The sequence below is a fragment of the Orbicella franksi genome, chromosome 11 (genome assembly GCF_964199315.1).
Source record: "Orbicella franksi chromosome 11, jaOrbFran1.1, whole genome shotgun sequence".
In the NCBI taxonomy this organism is placed as follows: Eukaryota; Metazoa; Cnidaria; class Anthozoa; order Scleractinia; family Merulinidae; genus Orbicella; species Orbicella franksi.
In genome coordinates, this window is record NC_138155.1 from 13799745 (window position 1) to 13817966 (window position 18222).

General features: G+C 38.1%; 1 protein-coding gene and 1 non-coding gene across 4 annotated transcripts; one reads left to right on the plus strand and one right to left on the minus strand.

Moving 5' to 3' along the window:
- Positions 1–136: 136 nt before the first annotated feature.
- On the plus strand, positions 137–17420 carry LOC145460515 (uncharacterized). Of its 3 annotated transcripts, none has more exons than XM_081445358.1 (11): positions 137–1776; positions 3557–3602; positions 4201–4264; positions 4645–4780; positions 5336–5399; positions 7191–7271; positions 8569–8638; positions 9550–9608; positions 10245–10333; positions 11380–11491; positions 13789–17420. In XM_081445358.1, exons 1-11 carry the CDS (start codon positions 1307–1309, stop codon positions 13855–13857), a joined length of 1260 nt encoding a protein of 419 aa, XP_081301484.1. In that variant the 5' UTR covers positions 137–1306; the 3' UTR covers positions 13858–17420. The 3 variants fall into 3 exon arrangements, with proteins under 3 accessions (XP_081301484.1, XP_081301485.1, XP_081301486.1); XM_081445359.1 differs by having other exon boundaries at positions 8569–8630; positions 9551–9608; XM_081445360.1 differs by having other exon boundaries at positions 8569–8630; positions 9554–9608.
- Positions 7619–7691, minus strand: Trnat-agu (transfer RNA threonine (anticodon AGU)). Its single transcript has one exon. It is a non-coding gene; the product is annotated as a tRNA-Thr (tRNA).
- Positions 17421–18222: the final 802 nt, after the last annotated feature.

Sequence of the window (18222 nt, forward strand, 5' to 3'; positions counted from 1 at the left end):
ATACAGAAACCTCACTGCAAAGTTACAAAACTCAAATCAAAATTCTACCTTTTTCTGGGTTAGCTTAATCGGGCTTTGAACAACCCGGCCCAGGAGCTACGCTTTTAGGCTGGCCTAAATCTATATATTGGTGAAAGAAACCAGAAGTGTAATTGTTTATGTCGGAAACAATCTCGTTCCCATGGGCCGCGATCGTTTTGGTGACCATAAAAAATCGGGACCTTCAGGTGAAGTACGAAAGCCAGCCAGCATTTGTCAGCGGTTTGTCTCTCTGCGCATGTTCAGAAATCATTTTTGATCAGTTAACGAGGGCTCTGGCAACGAGATTGAATAGTTAATTGACCGAAACGCGCGGGCCTTGGGGACAAGATGGCGAAAACAACATTTTAACATGGATGTACTTACATCTTGAAGTTAGGCAATGTATGGATGTTATATTAGGTTAATAAAAAAAGGAAAAGAAATGCTCAGACGACTTTGCTACACTAGCAGCCTGAATAAAAACCAAAAACTAAAAAGAACTTTAGTTGGTTAGCCATAATCGTTTCTATATCAATGTAGCAGCTTGAGGTATAGAGTCATTGTCGATCCTGAGACACAGCCCATGACTCGTTTCCAGGCGTCCCTCCTTGGTTGGAGCGCAGTAACTGTGGTGTTGTGGGCACAGGGGGAGTGCTGGGGACCGGGGGGGGGCTCCCATATAGAAAGGATGGGGTGCTCATCGAAAATTTTGAGAAGGAACTCTAAGAGGTACGGGCTTGAAATTTTAAAACAACACATTATCTCCTGTCATATTTTTTTGACTCAATACCCTAAAAGGTACTGCAAAAGCTCCCGCTGTAGACCTTTTGAGGCTGAGCACCCTAAGAGCTACCAAAACCGCCTTTTTGACCCCTAAAACGTACGACGAGCATCCCCGTTCTTTTTATATAGTAGTGCCCCAGGAGCCGGGGTCGACGATTTGCCGTTGTTTTTATTGTTTTTTTTTTCCCTGATTTATTTCTCCTTTAGCATTCATACAATTTTCGTAACTTTGGGGACCTCTCAGGGTAAAAAGTGTGTTCCCCTAATTCCTTAAAAATCTTGCTTTAGTAGAGATATCCTTTATCCCTTGTTCTCTTGAGCTAGTCAAAAGTCACCCGTGCGCGCTGTATGATGGGAGCTGACTCCGAACTTGTCCGAACGTGCCCGAATAAATCCGAATAATCATCGTGGTTTGCAGCGTAAACAACAAATGACAGCAAGGACGGTTGCATATGACATGACGGAGTTTTGAACTTCAGATTGATCAAACAAGTCCCCAAAAATGTTATGCCTTCAACAGATCGAAGGAAGAACTTACAATCCATCTCTGCAGCCGGAAAAAATCGTGCTGAAGTCAACGGTCACTCGCTTTGGGCGCAGCGAACAGCACTCGGATGTGGTGATCGACAGTTCTGTCTCTCCCCTGATGATCAGCCGTGTTCACGCTGAAATTCATTTCGACAAGGGAAAATTCAGATTAGATTGTGAAGGATTAAATGGATTGCTTGTGAACAAAACAAAGCGGAGTTCCGCCGTTCTTTGCGAGGGAGATGAACTTGTTTTCGGTGGTGCGGGTGTCAAAACGATGGAGGGACAGACTTTGTCTACATACGATTCAGAGCTTGTGTATGTTTTTAAGGAGGTCTGTCAAAATGATTCTCAAGAGGCAGGCTCTCTCGGAGAAGGTACCAGTGATGGAAGAGTTAGACGGAGCAAAAGAAAACAGCCGGTGTCAACCACTGAAGAACTCAGGTACTGCACGTACAACCCCCACCCTCCCGGGGAGGGAATTCCCTCTTGAAAAGGTCGGGATGTTGGTCGAAAAATTTGAATTAAATCCCTGAAGGAGACCAAAGTGGGCATGGCTCTAGCTTTACTTGACCCCTAAATGATTCAACTTTAACGAAAGTTGACAGCTTTTTTAAAATTATTTCTTCTTACTAGTGTAACCTTGAAAGATATGTATTCATTGACGGCTAGAAATTGGGTGCTTTCCATTAATGGACCATTTTACAGTTGTCTGCTCAGTGAGCTGGCCTTTGGATGGCAGCAAGACTGGAGTTGACCTTGTTTTGATACAGACCTCACTGCTTTTGTTGTGTAAAACAAGTTGTTCTGATGCTAACGACAACTGTGGATGTATTGTCTTGGAAATTTCCCCCGTGCCCCCGTTCAATGCCGGAGATACCAGCACAATCGATGGACATGAATTTCTACCCCAACATTGAACTGGGGGGAAGGGGGAATTTTTCCAACATTTGAGACCAAGGTTGTAGGTGCATTTACATAACAAAAGCAGTGAGGTCTGTATCAAAACGAGGTCAACTCCAGCCTCGCTGCCATCTAAAGGCCAGGTCACTGAGCAGACAACTGTAAAATGGTCTGTTGCCAAAGATTCCGGAAATTTTGGTCAGAAGTCAAATGGAAAGGTCTTTCGGTTTCTTCTGACCGGAATATTCGGGATCACCTCTACAGGAGATGGTCCACTTATTTCAGTCGGAATATACCGACTGAAATTTGCCGTTTCATTTTTGACCAGCAGGTTCATTGCCCTACTTCTCTTCACTTATGTAGGGAATCTTGAAAAGGAATGAAAAATGGTGTGAGCCATTCCTCTTGGTTTGCCCAGTTTGATCAGAATATGTCATTCCATTATCTCGGGTATTCCCACTGATCTCTGACCGGTCGGTTTGGCATAATGGAAAGCACCTATTGAGTCCAAAATCTCTGATGAACACCCCTAAGTGAGACATAGAACGTCCAAACCCTTTTCACATGGGAGTCTCTCTGCCCAGAGTACAAACTTTGGGGTAGCATAATTGAAGAGTAACCCCTCCCACAAAACATTTCCAGAATTCTGACATTTTTCAACCCCCCAATTAGCCTTGTCCGTGACATCATGAGTAATCTTGTGTTATCTCCTTGGGTAACCCTTCTTCCTATGGCTGCAGCATTCAGAATGCACCATCATTGTGCTTAACCCTTTTACTCCCAAACACATATAAGGGTGCTCTACATGTCAATGCTAATTTTCATAGCAGTACAGTAATGTTGAAGTCTTGAATTGATCGCAACAGAAGATTACTAACAATTCTTGGAGTCTCTATCAAAATTTTGCTTTGAAAGTTAAGGAGGAAAGGTACTCGAACATGTACATATATACAGCTGTACACTGTACATATACTTGTAATTTTGAAAAATATCTCTGTTGCCTAATGAATAGTATGTAAAGATTATTAATAACTATTATTAGTATATACCACACAAGTGAATAGTGCTTTCTACACATTCTGATTGTCCACCTCGGAGGCAAATAGCAAGTACTATTCACCTCCACTTCTTATTGTTAAACATATTTGTACTTTTGTCTAGTAAGTGAAAATTGACCTATTGATTCTTGCAAATGTTGTCAAACCTCTTGCAACAGAGGATAATTAATTTTAATATTTAAAAAAAATTGTTGTTGAGCTTTGAATGAGAAATAAACTTCTTTCCTGACTTTTCTTTTTTAATCTTCAATCTTAATATTCAGTGGTCCTTCGGAAAAGAAGAGTAAAGCTGATGTGAAAAGCAAAGAGGTGTGTTCCTTGAAAGTTTCTTTAGTTAATCATTTTATATAATTTAAGCAGTAAATTCTTAGCTGCAGTGATTGACTCAGAACGTGGTGATCTCTAGAGATTTACATTCTGAACAAACAAATTCTCTCACAGAAAAGTAGGAGACCTGTGTTGAAATCAGAAAGAAGAATTTTGAAGTTACAGTGTAACTCATGTGAGTTGCGTAGAGTAATAAATGTGTCAGCCTGTTGTGTTTGTTAATATTAAAATTTTATTAATTATTGTGTTTTTGATTTCTTTTGACAATATGAAGTCTAGTCAATTTTTTAACCTTGGGAACTGATGGAAGAGTAGTCATGAATGTTATGTATTGCGTGACAATTGTCGTACTATAAAATATTGTAACCTCTTTTAGCAACAAGAGTGTTTCGATTTTAATTTTATTAGCACAAAAGGAGATAATCTTATAGTCTTAAGCTCTCTCAAACTTTTTGTATGAGTCTTTCCAATAACACAGTCAAGATTTATGGATCTTACACAATATGGACTGTTTGTACATCCACTGTAAGAGCCAGGGGATACTTTTGCTGTAACATTAACTTCTAATCATTAATGGCAGGTGACTGAAGATATTAACAAAAAAGTCAATAGTCATTCACAAGAAAAAGAAAGAAGCAAAGAAGGTACAGTATTTGCATGTAATGGTATTTTTAATCATAAGAAATAAAAGTTTTGAGGGAAGAAAATGATGGTGCGTGTTGTATTATGTTCTTGGAGCAACTTTGTGAAAGATCTTATTGAAAACTTTCTCGTGATAAACTTCATTCCCTACAGAGCTCTCTGAATCAAGAGACATTTTGTAATAAATGGACTGCTTTCGGTGTTATATCAGTTAAATTATTGTAGTGAAGTTTTTCTAAAGCTCAGACAAGTACATGTACTATGTGATTGTTGGACTGAATCAGATGTGGTTCTGTTCTATTTAATTTTAAGTCAGAATGCAAAACTTTGCACTGGGGCTTTCTGTAGTGAAAACAGTTAGATGCTGAATGTTGGATTTCAGATGAAAGATCCAAGAAGTGCCTGGCAGATCTGAATGAGGAGCTGTTATGCTGTATCTGTCGGGAACTCATGGTGTTAGCACACACCCTGCCTTGCTCTCACACCTTCTGTTTTGGCTGCATCAGAGACTGGCTTGGGTAAGATGCGCTTAAGTAACAGAAATTAAATCTATTTTTAAGGCTAGGTCAATTAAACCTGCTTTCAAGTCTAGTGGCCCATCAGGTCAGCACTTATCTCCGGTTCCTGAAGCATTGAGGGATTAGGAATATTTCTACTGCCCCCTCGATAGGATGTTTGTCCATCGCAGGATAACCCCAAACATTTAATTCACTGCAACACATTTTATGCACCATAATTACTTGCCAATGGACAAATGCAGGCATAAGTACTTAATACTGATAACGTGAAAGTAAAGAAAAGGCTAACTGTCAGGTCAAGTAGCCTATATGTCCAATTAGCTTATCCTGGTTTCTACAGCTTGAAGGCACCAGTAGTGTTACTCCCAGCATTAAATTTAATTTGCTGGTTTCCATATGTATGTCTGGGTTTGTGAGAGTTTTGTGTCTTACCTAAGAACGCAGCACAATGACCCAGGCTAGGGCTACAACCTGTACCGCCTGATCCAGAGTTGACTGCACTAACCGTTAGGTCACTGCACCTCCACTACTTAAGGATAGTGTTGCTTTTTTCAGTCATGCTAGTGATTGCCCAAACTGCAGAGCAAAGGCACAACTGAAGTCAGCGGTACCAGTGAAGGTATTGTGACATACAGAATTTAACTGTTAAGTAGATAATAAACAGTTGTATGATTGTATAGACCAGCAAAACTATGAAAAGACATTAATAATAAAATTACTAATTAAAAAGTAACTTTTATAAAATAGTACTTGAAATCCCACCCTAATTAAAGCAAACATGCATGGCACCTTAATCTCAAGATCACAGAAATTTTTCTTAGTGAATTGTTTTGAACAGACGTGAATTTTACCTAATTATGCGTACTAGTTACCATAGAATTCCAATAGTAACTGCCCCCCCCCCCAAAAAAAAATAACGCCTCCCTGAAAGTAATGTTAATTTTTCACTTTCTTATTGAATCCCGAAAGTAGTGGCCCCCCTGAAAGTAACAGCCCGCCTGAAAGTAGCAGCCCTGTGAAGATTACATGTACCTCTCGAATACAATAAAAAGCCGTATTTTGTTTAATACTAACAATGTTTCACACAGTACTATAGATCGATGTGCAATGCTATTTCAAAGACTAACGTAAAAAGTAACTGGAACGAAAAAATTTTTCTTCTTTCTTATTAAGGTACTGTAAGGTGTTTGCTTTTGCCACCAGTTGTAATTGGGGCACAGTTTATATCAACATTGCATGAGATAACAAGAACGTGTGAAAATCTTTGACCTGTAGTATGGTATCCACACCGTGTACAACTGTCAAAACAAATGTGAAATTGTCTCAACTGTAATACGATGAGAGGTTTCAACTTAACGCCACTGGAAGGTGACAAATGATTTTCTTATTATTTACAGTGACACCATAAAAGTCTTTGCGTGATTCATTGTACCGTCTTAAATTGTTGTTACATGTATTCATCATCATGGAACCATATCTGCTCCACGTTGCTCAAGTGGCCAATTGTATAGTTCTCCAGGCCACTAAGATTGATTTCGCTATTGCATTGCCCTGAAGTTGGCAGGACGATTCTTCATTTCACGAAAGAACGAACAACTGTATCTCGGACTGGAGATGGTGAGAAATGCCTTGCTAAGCTTGCCCCGTCCATTTAGTAAAAAGAACCCCTCTTTCACCCGCAGTTACTTTTCCTGTTAGAAACTGGTTGGGATTCAGGACTAAACACTGAAGAGGGATTTGTGATCTGATTTTGAACTTTGCTAAACATTTCTTGAACTTTAAATGATTTGTACGGTTTTTTGTCTGGCAGCAGAGTTAAGTGTAATTAGTTGCATTGTACATTGTCCTACAATTCCAACATTTGGGACCTTTCTTGTTGTATACAGTTTGCTTTATTTATGTGGGTAGTTAGTTGTGTTATGTGTCCTCTTATTTCAGAAAAGACTGTGAATTACCGCACCGTACAAACGTTTTTTTTAACCATCCGAAAATAACGGCTACCCAAAAGTAACGACTACTCGAAAATAACCGGCCCTTTTGCCTGCTAAATCCAAAAGTAATGGGGGCCATTACTATCAGAATTCTAAGGTACTAGTACATGTAATTGAAAACGAAAGTATTTTGTGAATGCAAGCAGAATCTGACCCCCTTCCCCTCTCATGAAAATTAAAGTGGTTCTGGTTTGGAAAAACTTAAAGGAAGGTAAAAATTATTTATCATTGTCAATACAGTATACTTACATGTATTTAGTGTTTTTTATTTTAAAATTCCTTTAAAAAGTTAATTTCTTATAATTTTTGTGAATTTTTGAAGAAGAAAAACAATATGGGATATGTTCTAAATGTAAATGTACAGTATGTAGACATGGTGGTTATTTGAGTGTTGTTTAAATTACTTTTTGATCTTTCAGGTCTTAGACAATACAATAAGTAAAGTAGCAGAAGAAGTTCTTTCACCAGAGGAACTGGAGGAGAGACAGCTTAAGATCCAGGCGAGTAACTTACAACGCAGTCTGGTAAAAGCTTTTCAAGAACCTTCGTGACAAAACTGCACAAAGACCTTTGAGGATTTGCATTTATCATCCCCAGTGGTCAACAGGTTTTACTGCAGGATCCTTGACAAAATGTCAAGAATCTTGTGGAAAGTTTTCAAGGGTCCTCAGGGATCTTCAAGGAATTTTTGTAGGATTTCACATCTAGTACTAGTTATTGCATCAGCAAGTGACTATATGAAAGATCATATATTTGAACTGTGGAGAAAGATTTGAAGACACGATTGATCATCACAGTTATAACACAACTTAAGCAGTTGTGAAATTAAAGCCTGAAAAAAAGACTGAGGCCTAAACAGGATTCTAACCCATGACCTCTGCAATACTAGTGCAGTGCTCTACCAACTGAGCTATCAAGCCAACTGAGAGGTGGCCACTTTGTGAGTTTGTAAAAATTAAATATACCCATAGATGATGAAGAATGCAAGTGAATATATGAAAGATCATACATTTGAACTATGAATGATCAATCATGTCTTCTTAATACTAGTTGTTGTTAAGAATTTTTGTAAGATCCTAGTGAAATCCTAATCCTTTGCGAATCTTGAAAAATCTTTGCAATAACATGTGAACTAACTAGGCCTGGACAAGGATCTTTTGCTGACGGTAAAACTAAAAATCAAAAAAATAAATCACTTTATTTAAGTGTCAAGATATTTAGCACTGCTATGCTAATTAGGGAGGCTATAAAATGAAGATGCAAATATATCTTATACTAAATAGAAATAACTTTACTAAATAGAAATGAAAACTTGTTAAAGATCCCAACTGATTGGAGGCTGACCAGTTGACTATTAATTTTCAATATAAGATGTGGAGGAGTTGAACACAAATCCATCTAGTGTCAGATCCTTAAATATTGTCACTAAAATCATCTTGGAGGTATTTTTCAAACAAAGATTTCTGAAGTGAAGGGAACTGAAGTGAAGGGAATAAGCGAGACAATAATAAGTAGGGACATTGCTTTGATGCTCTGTGAAATTCCCAGAACTAAGTAGTTTATAAGAAAAGTCTAGCCATCAGGAAGAAGAATTTATTTGAGCTTGAGCAGTGATGTTGGGGATGTGGAGGACAATGCCTAGACAACACTAAGTAGAGGACAACTCCATTTATATTAATTTTTATCTTCCAGTTATGTTGCAATTGCCTAGATCTGTTTTGTACCCTATTGGTTTACGCTTTACACAAAAAAGATTGAATTTCTCTAACTTACATATCGGTATATTTCTCATTACAGGAGATGCAGGAAGAAGCTAGAAAGAAAAAGCCAAAGGAGATAACTGTGTCCAGCTCAAGCAGGTTGGCAGGATGAATTGATTAATTTCTTTTTTTTTCTTTCATTTTGAATGACTAAATAATGATAATCAAAAAGGAATGAGGGTGCAAAGAACACCTTTGTGGATGTGCCACTTCTCATTTATACTTTGTGTTGTGTTTACAGAAACAAATTAAACATTTGGATGGAATTTTAAGTGCAAAGATCACCACTTGGCATAAAAGGCTTTGGAAATTAATAATTTTGTGGTTCTAATAATTTCTTAACATAAATTAGAACAACTTTGCAAGCTGATTTTGCTCATTGACCCTGTCAGCTGTTTTGATCATATACAGTGTAATAAATTAAACTATGAACTATGTTATTACACATGCGCATGTACTTCTGTGAATACAATGTAACTTGCTTGTAGATTTTCTTGAATTCCTGATTTAGACTTTGAACATGATGTGTGGTTCTTGTAGCTTATTAAACTGCTGCTTGCCTCATGCAAAAACTGTATGACTTGTTCAACAGTGGTACATCTTTCTTCATGGGATATCATTTGATGTTACTAATTCAAATTTGAATGTTGTACATTGGGTTTTACAGTGCTAAGCACCTCACCAGTGCTACCCAGGAAAATTTTTAACTAGTTTTTGACAACCCTTTGACATCTTTTGACAACCTCTGATAGCTTCCATTTCAAATGGCCAATCAAACTGTCACAACTTGCGGTTGGTTTCAAGTATTTGCAGGTTGAGACTTTTGAAATTGTCGTGAGACCGAATGATGAATTTGACAATTTAACATCTCCCTACCCTCAACAGTTCCCATGATTTGATTGTCCGGTTCAAGTAGAAGCCAGCAAAAAGTTGTCCAAAAGAAATTAAAAAATTAATCAAATTCAATTAAATTTATCGTGGATGTTTAGACGTTGTCGTGGCTTTTTTTGTTTTTGTAGCAGCAGTGATTCAGAGTTGGACAGAAGTACAGACAGTGAACTGTCAGATGAAGAAGAGGTGCTGTAAGAAAGTCATTTTGTGATGTGTTTGCTGGAGTTACATGTGTAAACAGATGTGTTTCATCATGTACTCAGTACCTCCTCCATAACAGACGCGTTAGGTGCGGTTACACACACCATGGCAAATGGCATTTCCCATGGTGAATCTTCCCACGACGAATCTCACCTGGGTTTTAGTTGGCGTGTTAACCGGAGGTTACATGCGATTTGTGCAATTTGCCACACATTTCAGTTTGTGTACGCCCTCAGAGCCAGCAGAACTCTCATCATGAAAACTATGGATGTAAGGGTGAAATTTCTGATATCCAGGCTGGAATACAAAAATGCTGGATGATATGGTCTAGGTGTATCTTTGTTTTACTACCAGTAGTAACTCTCGAGTCTCGTTTTGGTTGATGAGGAATTCATTGAACAGCAGTTTAGTATCCACAAATAACTGGTCTAGCAAACAGGTTGAAGTGCCACCTGAAATACAAAAGACGCTCACAACATCGACTTTGCTAATCGACTTTGCTCCTGCTGCAACGTTTAAGAGCCTACTCGCAGGCTAATCATCAGCTTGTGCTGTTTGTTTGCAACGTGCCCACTTACCTCTAACTAGGATGAAAACTTGTTTTCTTTTGTTTTATTACAGGGATTTGATGAGAGCTATAGGTACGGTGTTGAGCATGCTCGTAGTGGTCGTGCGCAATGCAGAACTTGTTACAACCTTATACCTTTTGGGTAATTATCACACTTCCTTCTGTAGCCTGAGCAATTCCAAACAACTGAAATTAAGAATGGGGCTCTTCTTGTGCTGTGATGAAAGCACGACTTCGTATATTTAACAATTAGATTATGAGCTTGAAATTTCTATTATACATAGAAAGTAATAACAGATAATTTAATCGTTTTAGTATAAAACTAGTCATTAAAGTCTAGGGTTGGTCGTTAAAACCTTGAACAACAAATCCTTTAAATCCTCTTCACGGACACTTTGAAAATGCAAAGAAGCAGCTGCCATTTTGTTAACAACAGCACACTGTGAGAGCTTGCGAGGCTATTCACCAAATAGTGAGTAGCGTACGACATTCGTGATAGAACGCTCGTAGATTTTTACTTGTTAAATGTATTATATCATGTATTCATTAATGCAGTGTGCAATGCAATTTTCAGGTTTAAAGTTGTTGTGCAAAGTTTTGGTGCATTTGGCTTTGTTGTGGGAGTAGATGGCGTTTTTGCCATCTTTTTTTCGCCAAGATCATGAAAGAGATGGTGATTTTTAACAGTTGCGGGCTACTTTTTGCAACACTGAGTGTTGGTCTAATGTTGAACTTTTGTTCTCAGACTCATTGATAATTCATCAAGTTTAAACAAAGGAAATCGTGACTGTGACGGTTATTGGATATCTGATCTCAGCTTAATTAGCACAGATCTTTTACGATTTTATTTCTCCCTTTCCTCCTTACTTTTAGTTTAGATTGAGAAGATATATCAAACACTCAAGACAGTGTTTGACCACATTTCCAAACACCTCGAAGTTCGTCAAAAATACTCCGCTGCGCGTCGTAATTTCAACTCTCTTCTCAGTGTTTGGAAATGTGGTCAAATACGGTCTTTCGTGTTTGATACATTACTTGAAACCATTTACATTAACAGGCATGCATAAGTTGAATTCCTTTAACATGTGCAGCAACATCACTGCAACACACATTGAACTGATACTGAAAGATATTAAGTGCACCAATGTTAATAGCTAACTAATTATGCTTCTTTCTTATTTCTTACAGGTCTCTACGATGGATAGTTCATTTCCATACTGATGATCACAGACATTATGAACAGACACACTATCATCATTTGGAGTGCTCTTTGCCACCAAGTTATATCTCATTTGGTGCAGTAAGTCTTAACATGTGGTAGCATTTACTTCTGTACAAGCCTAGTGGCCCGTAGTCTGTAGAGCAGGGATTTTCTATGTGCTGGCGAGTTATGGTATCCGGTCACCTCGCTACCAGGGTCCAATTTCGCCACCAAGAAACCACCTCGCCACCAAACACTAAGAGAAGATAAACTAGAGTAAAGTAGTAGAGGTGTGTTCGCTGTTCGAACGACTACAATGTTAGTTGACTCGTAAGTTTGTTAGCTTGACGTGATACGACGTGACGACATACGATATGTGTCTCGTTGTCTAACGAGAAACTATAGCTTTCTAGAATTCAACTACATGTCTATTTCTTTGAAAACTGACTGTGTTGTCATTGCTCAGTTGCTTTGCTGTTGCGTTTGCATTTAGCTTACGTAAGTGTTTCATAAAAGGCTTCGGTTAAACGATCAAACAACTTCAACCTTACACGAGCTGGGTGAGTGATACAACTGAACAAAGTAGAACGAATTTCAGTCTCTTCGGCTTGTGGTTTAATGTTATTAGATTGTTAGTAGTTTGGTGGCGTGGAGACTTTGCTTGGTGGCGAGTTCGTTGGTGGCGAGAGTTCCTGGTGGCCGGTAACCGAGTTGTTGGTACCAGCTCGCAATTTAGAAGATTTGCCGCCATGTTGGCTTAAGAACATATTGGCCGTCTGCAGGCCAACTGTTGACTGTTAATTAGCACAAAATGCCGTGGGATTCTGATAAACCCCTGATTTTCTTTTTCTTTTCAAAGAGGGTTTTTTGGGCGTATTTTGGGTAGTGTGGCCGGGAGTATTTTTTGAACTGAAAAGGAATTCAACTTTTTGATTTTGTTGCTATGTCTTTCCATTTCATGGCGACTTCTTAACAATTTTCTGATAATTTATCCCGGTGGGATCTACAAAAATGTATTGATGAACTCAAGGTCGTTTAATTACCGGTAATACATAAATTATTTGATTCTGCTTGAAAGACACCAGCAAATGTCCAAAATTATTTAAAACTGAATCATTGGATAATGCAATTGGAGAGTTTTCATTGGCCCAGCCATCATATAAAACAAGTTGGCTATCATATCCACCACATGTTCGTGGAATAACTGTTTATTATACTCTGCAGAAGTACAATTGTACAAAGTTGTTGTTCAAATTTCTGAACTTAATTCCAAGACTTCCAAACCGTTCAAGATCTTTCAAGTTGATCTGTAGACAGCAAAAGTTGACCTAAGGGCCTCCAAAGATTTCTGGAGTGAACCCGAAGAGTGTCGAAAATTTACAAAAATGACATGAAGACTTCCAGAGATTTCTAAATGGATTAATGATATTTGTGAAGCTAATGCCAAATTTTCCAGTAACTTCTGAAGCTGATTTAATGTAAGAGAAGATTGCTCAAAATGAATTGTTCTGCAGGAGAGCTTTACATGTAACCCCATCCAAATGGTCTGATGATTCATGTCAACAGCTGTGAGATTTTTTGCGGAGATAATTGTGCGCTACAGAACGAGTTACAATGCGACTACTCGAACCGGGCCACCTACAGTAGAAGAAACTAACCAATCAAAAAATGCACTGAGAACAATGGACTGGCACCTTTCTCATGACGGCAAGTAACGGCCTGTAACTTAAACACTATCAAGTTCTCTGCGTTGTATACACTCTAAGCGATTCAGTCCTTGGCGATTTGCATAATGCGTCATTTGACTACAACTACCAGAATCCTTCACTCTTTCTGTTTGTTATGCTAATTGGAGCAATTGCTATTTAAACCCCACTGAGACTTTAAAATTTAAATAATAAAGAAAAGACGAAAGGAATTCTGGTAGTTGTAGTCAAATGACGGCAACGTGCAAATCAGCTATTATCATCATTATAAATCTTGCTCGAAAAATTTAGCTTGAAAACTCATTTTGAGACAACTAATCCAAAACCGTTGATTTAGGATCGAAACTAACCAATCAACAAATGGCAAAGTTTCCTGAGAGGTTTGCAGTACTTTGCTTTTTGTTGGGTTTTCAATTTTGTTATTTATAAGAACTATTGTTCGTATTCTTCAATGTTATCGTTTATTCAAAAAAAAAGATCGCTATCCTTTGTTCTCAAGTAACGTTCTGACTGGTTAACTCTTTTCCAAGTAGCCCGGTTCGAATAGTCACAAAGTATGGTTCAAGACTGCAAATTTGATATCTTTGAGAACATCGCGCTCCTACCTTATAGTCACTAATTGTATGATAAGCTCTTGCAGTTTCGTAGACTAACACAAGAATTTTGTTTCTTATCTACCTCTTTTTTTAGCTTTCTATTGCACCAGACCTTTCAAGAGCTGAAATAAGAATTGTCAAAGACAGGCTGAGAGACAGATAAACAAGATGTGTAATGTTATAACAAAGAGTAATTTATTTACATTATGTTGGTGCATAAATACAGTAAAAACCCGCGTGTAAGAACCTAGCTAATGGTCTAACAACCTGCTGGCAGAAATTTGCCATTTCTATGCCCAAAAATATAAAAACCTTATTAGCACAGTAAGATCAAGCAGGTTCTTATAATTATGTGTGGTTTACAGTTAAATTATGAACTCTTGTTATAGAGAGAACAATACAAATGAATTCTGTAATCTGTTGTGTTAAGCTTATCACAATACAGCTGTGAATAAATACTCGATATTTAAGGACCAAACCATAGTTTATTTATTTTTCTGGCAATCGTCAACTATATCTCCTTCGTAGAAATTAAGAACCTAATTAAGAACCAACTTAGACGAAATTGCCAATAACAACCCTAAAATACAAGAACCTATCTCGCTTGCCAGACTTCAAAAAAAGTAGGTTCTTACATGCGGGCTTTTGCAATACCTCTTAACAGCCAAGTTTGAAGTCCGTACTCATGGACCAAGTTTTTTTCCCTAGTTTTTTCGAAGGGGAAAAAACAAGGATCCGTAACTTAGATATTTATGATATCTCCATAACTTACAGTATGGGCTGAGAAGACGAGATCAGTAAGATATTAATATTTCACAAACCTTTTGGCCAAAGAAAAAACCACATCTTTAAAGTTTAGCTGGCCGTATTTTAATGTGCGACCTGTTAAATTGACTAACCATATCGTGCGTAGTAACTGAGAGATATAATAAACTGTCTTACTATGACTTGCAACAGTTTAAAACTGTTAAAAAAGACTGTTAAAACCTGCATTGGTTCTAAAATCCATTATTTGTGGAATAGTTAATGCTACACTAGATATGAGTTACAGTATGGCCTTTAAAATACCAAATTATCACTATCATATTCATGTGATCATTGTTCATTTGCTTCTTTTGCACTATAAATCACTAATTTATTTCCACACCGAAAGTTCCGGTGAGGGTTTTCTATTGTCTTTACCCCATTTAAACGGCCACCCAAAATTTAAAAACTTTATTTTGGAAAGGGCGTTAACAGATAAGAGTCCGAAACAGAAGGTGACGAGTGATAAAAACTTTCAAACACAGCTTTATCATGATTGTATGTCTTAAAGTGACTCCTGTAACCCAAGTACATATAAGAACCTGCTTGATCTTGCTTGGCTAAACAGGCTCATATTTTTGAAGCGCTAAGTTCTTACATGCGAGTTTTTACTCATCAACGTGATTGTCACCCTTTCAGTTAATCAAAAATCTGAAGAACTGTTTTCAGTGATCTACACACTATCATAAAGTAATATAAGATTGCTGTAAAACACTACATAACAGCTTGAATAAAAACGTAAAACTAAGAGCTACCTTACGTGTGACAGTCTTTGAATGCTGAGATTGAAATATCAATTCCCCATAACGCCTGTTGTGCGTTTTTTTAATGTCACTTTTGAGAATTTGTTGGTGCTTCAAGATAGTCTATTTAAGTTGATGAATTTCTTGTTTCTCATCACCCGTTTGCCTGCCAGTGTATTGACATGGTAAGGAGAATCTAGGAGTCGACAACTTGTTCTTTTTACGTCGCGAGATTTGTATCAGTTTGTCATGGTTTTGCTAAATGGTTCGGTCGTCGCATAATATCTTTATGGTCTCCCACGGACGTGATGCATCAACTGACCTTCCGCTTTTTCTAAAACTGTAATATATGATCGTGCAATCTTTAACCTCGGTGATCTACAGTATGGTTGCTGCGACAAGGTTTTAGTCCCGAATTTTGTTAACATTGGGGCGAGTGGAAGCGTACAAAAATTCTAGGTCATAAGTGAATAAAGATGGTATTTTTTTTTCTTTAATTTCATTCTACGTAATGTTTTATCGCAACACGAGAAAAGGAAAACGGGGTTTTGCGCGCATATACGATGGCCATGGCATGTCACGTAAAATTCCGAAAGTGAGCCCCACCAACCCCAGAAAAGAAGCTTCTTAAATGCTACACGCAGAAATCTTTCATTAACAACTCCCGAACATCTCTTATAGAGCCCTGGTCTCGTACCCAGATTTTACTCTGTTTAATTTGACCCTTGGCCCCGGGAGATCTAGTTCCAGTTCTGGGGATTGTTTAGCATCATATAGCACTACAGTATCTCAGACACTTCTGTTGTGTACGCATCGAGTTTCTCCTCATAACGGAAACCTTGGGAAAAGGTGAAAGTGGTAGTAAAGAGGTGGGCGTTATGGAGAGGTTGGGGTGTAATATGACACCGGTTTTTTCTGGGGTTCAAAATTTTTTTACCTTTGAAAAATGCATAGTGTCACAATCAAAATATATCAATAAAATGGTATGGAAGTTTCATGTTTCGTGACCTTTTCCAATAAAAATTGAGGCTCTATGCACGCCGTTCATCAATTGGTGATCAACTGGCCGTTGTCGAGGGGTTACTTTGACAGTGAGACTCGCTTTAGTGGCTGTTGCCGTTGTGGAGAGGTTAAAATAAAAGTGAATGTACGGACTGTCCGCCAGGACCAAAAAAAGTGCCCGTTGTAGAGAGCTGGCCGTCACTGGAGGTTCTATTATATATAAATATTGTTTTCGCTAAAAAAAATTATTTTATTTTGTATAAAATAGAAAATAAAATTACAAACAAGGAATTTAACACTGGGTTTACAAAGTATAGAAACTGAAACTAAAAGAGAAACAAGATTCACTGTAGAGGGGCCTGAAGAGATAAAATGGGAAGTGGGATTTGCCAAAAAGAAAAGTAGGAAAAGGACTGGTAATTGGGCAAAAAGAGGCTGGGAATTTGAATGTGGGCAAATTAAAAAGCATGGTGTGAAAAAAACCATCCTTATTACATTCTAACACACTAAGATATTAGCTGGCTAAAGTGATTAGCAGTTCCCTGCTTACGAGGGTGGTCCATTTATTTTTATACTTATCATACTGTTAGGGCCTGGCTAAACTTGGAAAACATTGTTGCGGAAACATTTTTGCTTCCCGGACACAGATTGTGTGCCGAAACATATCTGTCCCAGTCTAGCCACCGTGTAAACAATGTTGACTAGGTTCTAGTGCTGCTCATTAAAAACGTTTCCCAGCAACGGCGAGCGCACAACAATGACTAACCGCGAAGTCGAAGTGGAAGAGCGACAAGCATGCTGGTCGTGGAAAAGGGAAGGGAGAGAAAGTAAGAAATTGCCTTGCACAACCTTTTGTGGGATGTAGCTCATGAAGACTGCATGAAGAGGGACAACAAGAAAGTGGCTTACTTTCAAATCGATGCACAGATGTCAGAGAAATATAGTATCACAAGGGACTATTACAAAAGCAAATGGAAAATTCTGAGATCACAATTTATGAGGGAACAAACCCTGGAACAAAAAAGACTGGAAGTCTCCCCAGACTTCTTGGAAAGTCAGTTTATTATCATGTGCATGCGTGGCCCTTTGTTTTTCCAAAACAATGTTTCCCAGTTTAGCGACCACGGATCCGTTTCTCGAAGGTCCCGAAATGTTTTCGCACCCGGAAAGCCAAAGCAAAATCTCAAACAGAGCTGGTTTATTCACATATTCTTAATATGACCAGAAGCTCCCTTCATAAAAGAAGTTTCAGGCGTATACACCTTTCTGTTTTTAGATAAAGATTAACTAAAAATGGCTTTGCGGGCCCGAAAAGTTTCCGGGCTTTCGAGAAACAGGCCCCAGGGCAGTAAAACATTTTGTTTGTTTCCCGCTCATTTAGCCACCCCGGGAAACATAACAAGAAACAATGTGTCCTAGTTTAGCCAGGCCTTTACATTTTCTCACAGCAATCTCTTTCTCTGATTGAACTTTGGATTTTGGAACTTTATTTTGGAGTGATATAAGTGGTATTTGGGCATTAAAACGGAACTGCGTGAACACTGGTGGTTTCAGGTTTGTAGCCGTGAAAAATATCACGATGTTTTGCCCAAAAATGTCTCATATTTAGCAATTTGGGAAATAAAAATTTACAGCAAATTCTTATAAAAAGATTATTCCTCATGACTTCTCTTCTTTATAATCTTTAGAGTCAATTAGATTTTTGGAGTTGAGTTCTGTAAGGGACCGCAAATGATCCCCAAATTGGACCGCAAATGATCCTGAATCAGAAATGATTCCCATATATATTGGACCGCAAATGATCTCCACCAAATATATGGAATGGTGTGGATTTATATCAGAGGAAGGTGAGAACATATCTAAAAATTTCACTCAAAAGACATGCGTGTCATTCCACACTTGCTATTTGTTCTTCAAAGGCTATTGACTTAGAAAAAACACTATTAAAATTCTGTACATACTTGTAAAAGGGCTTCCGA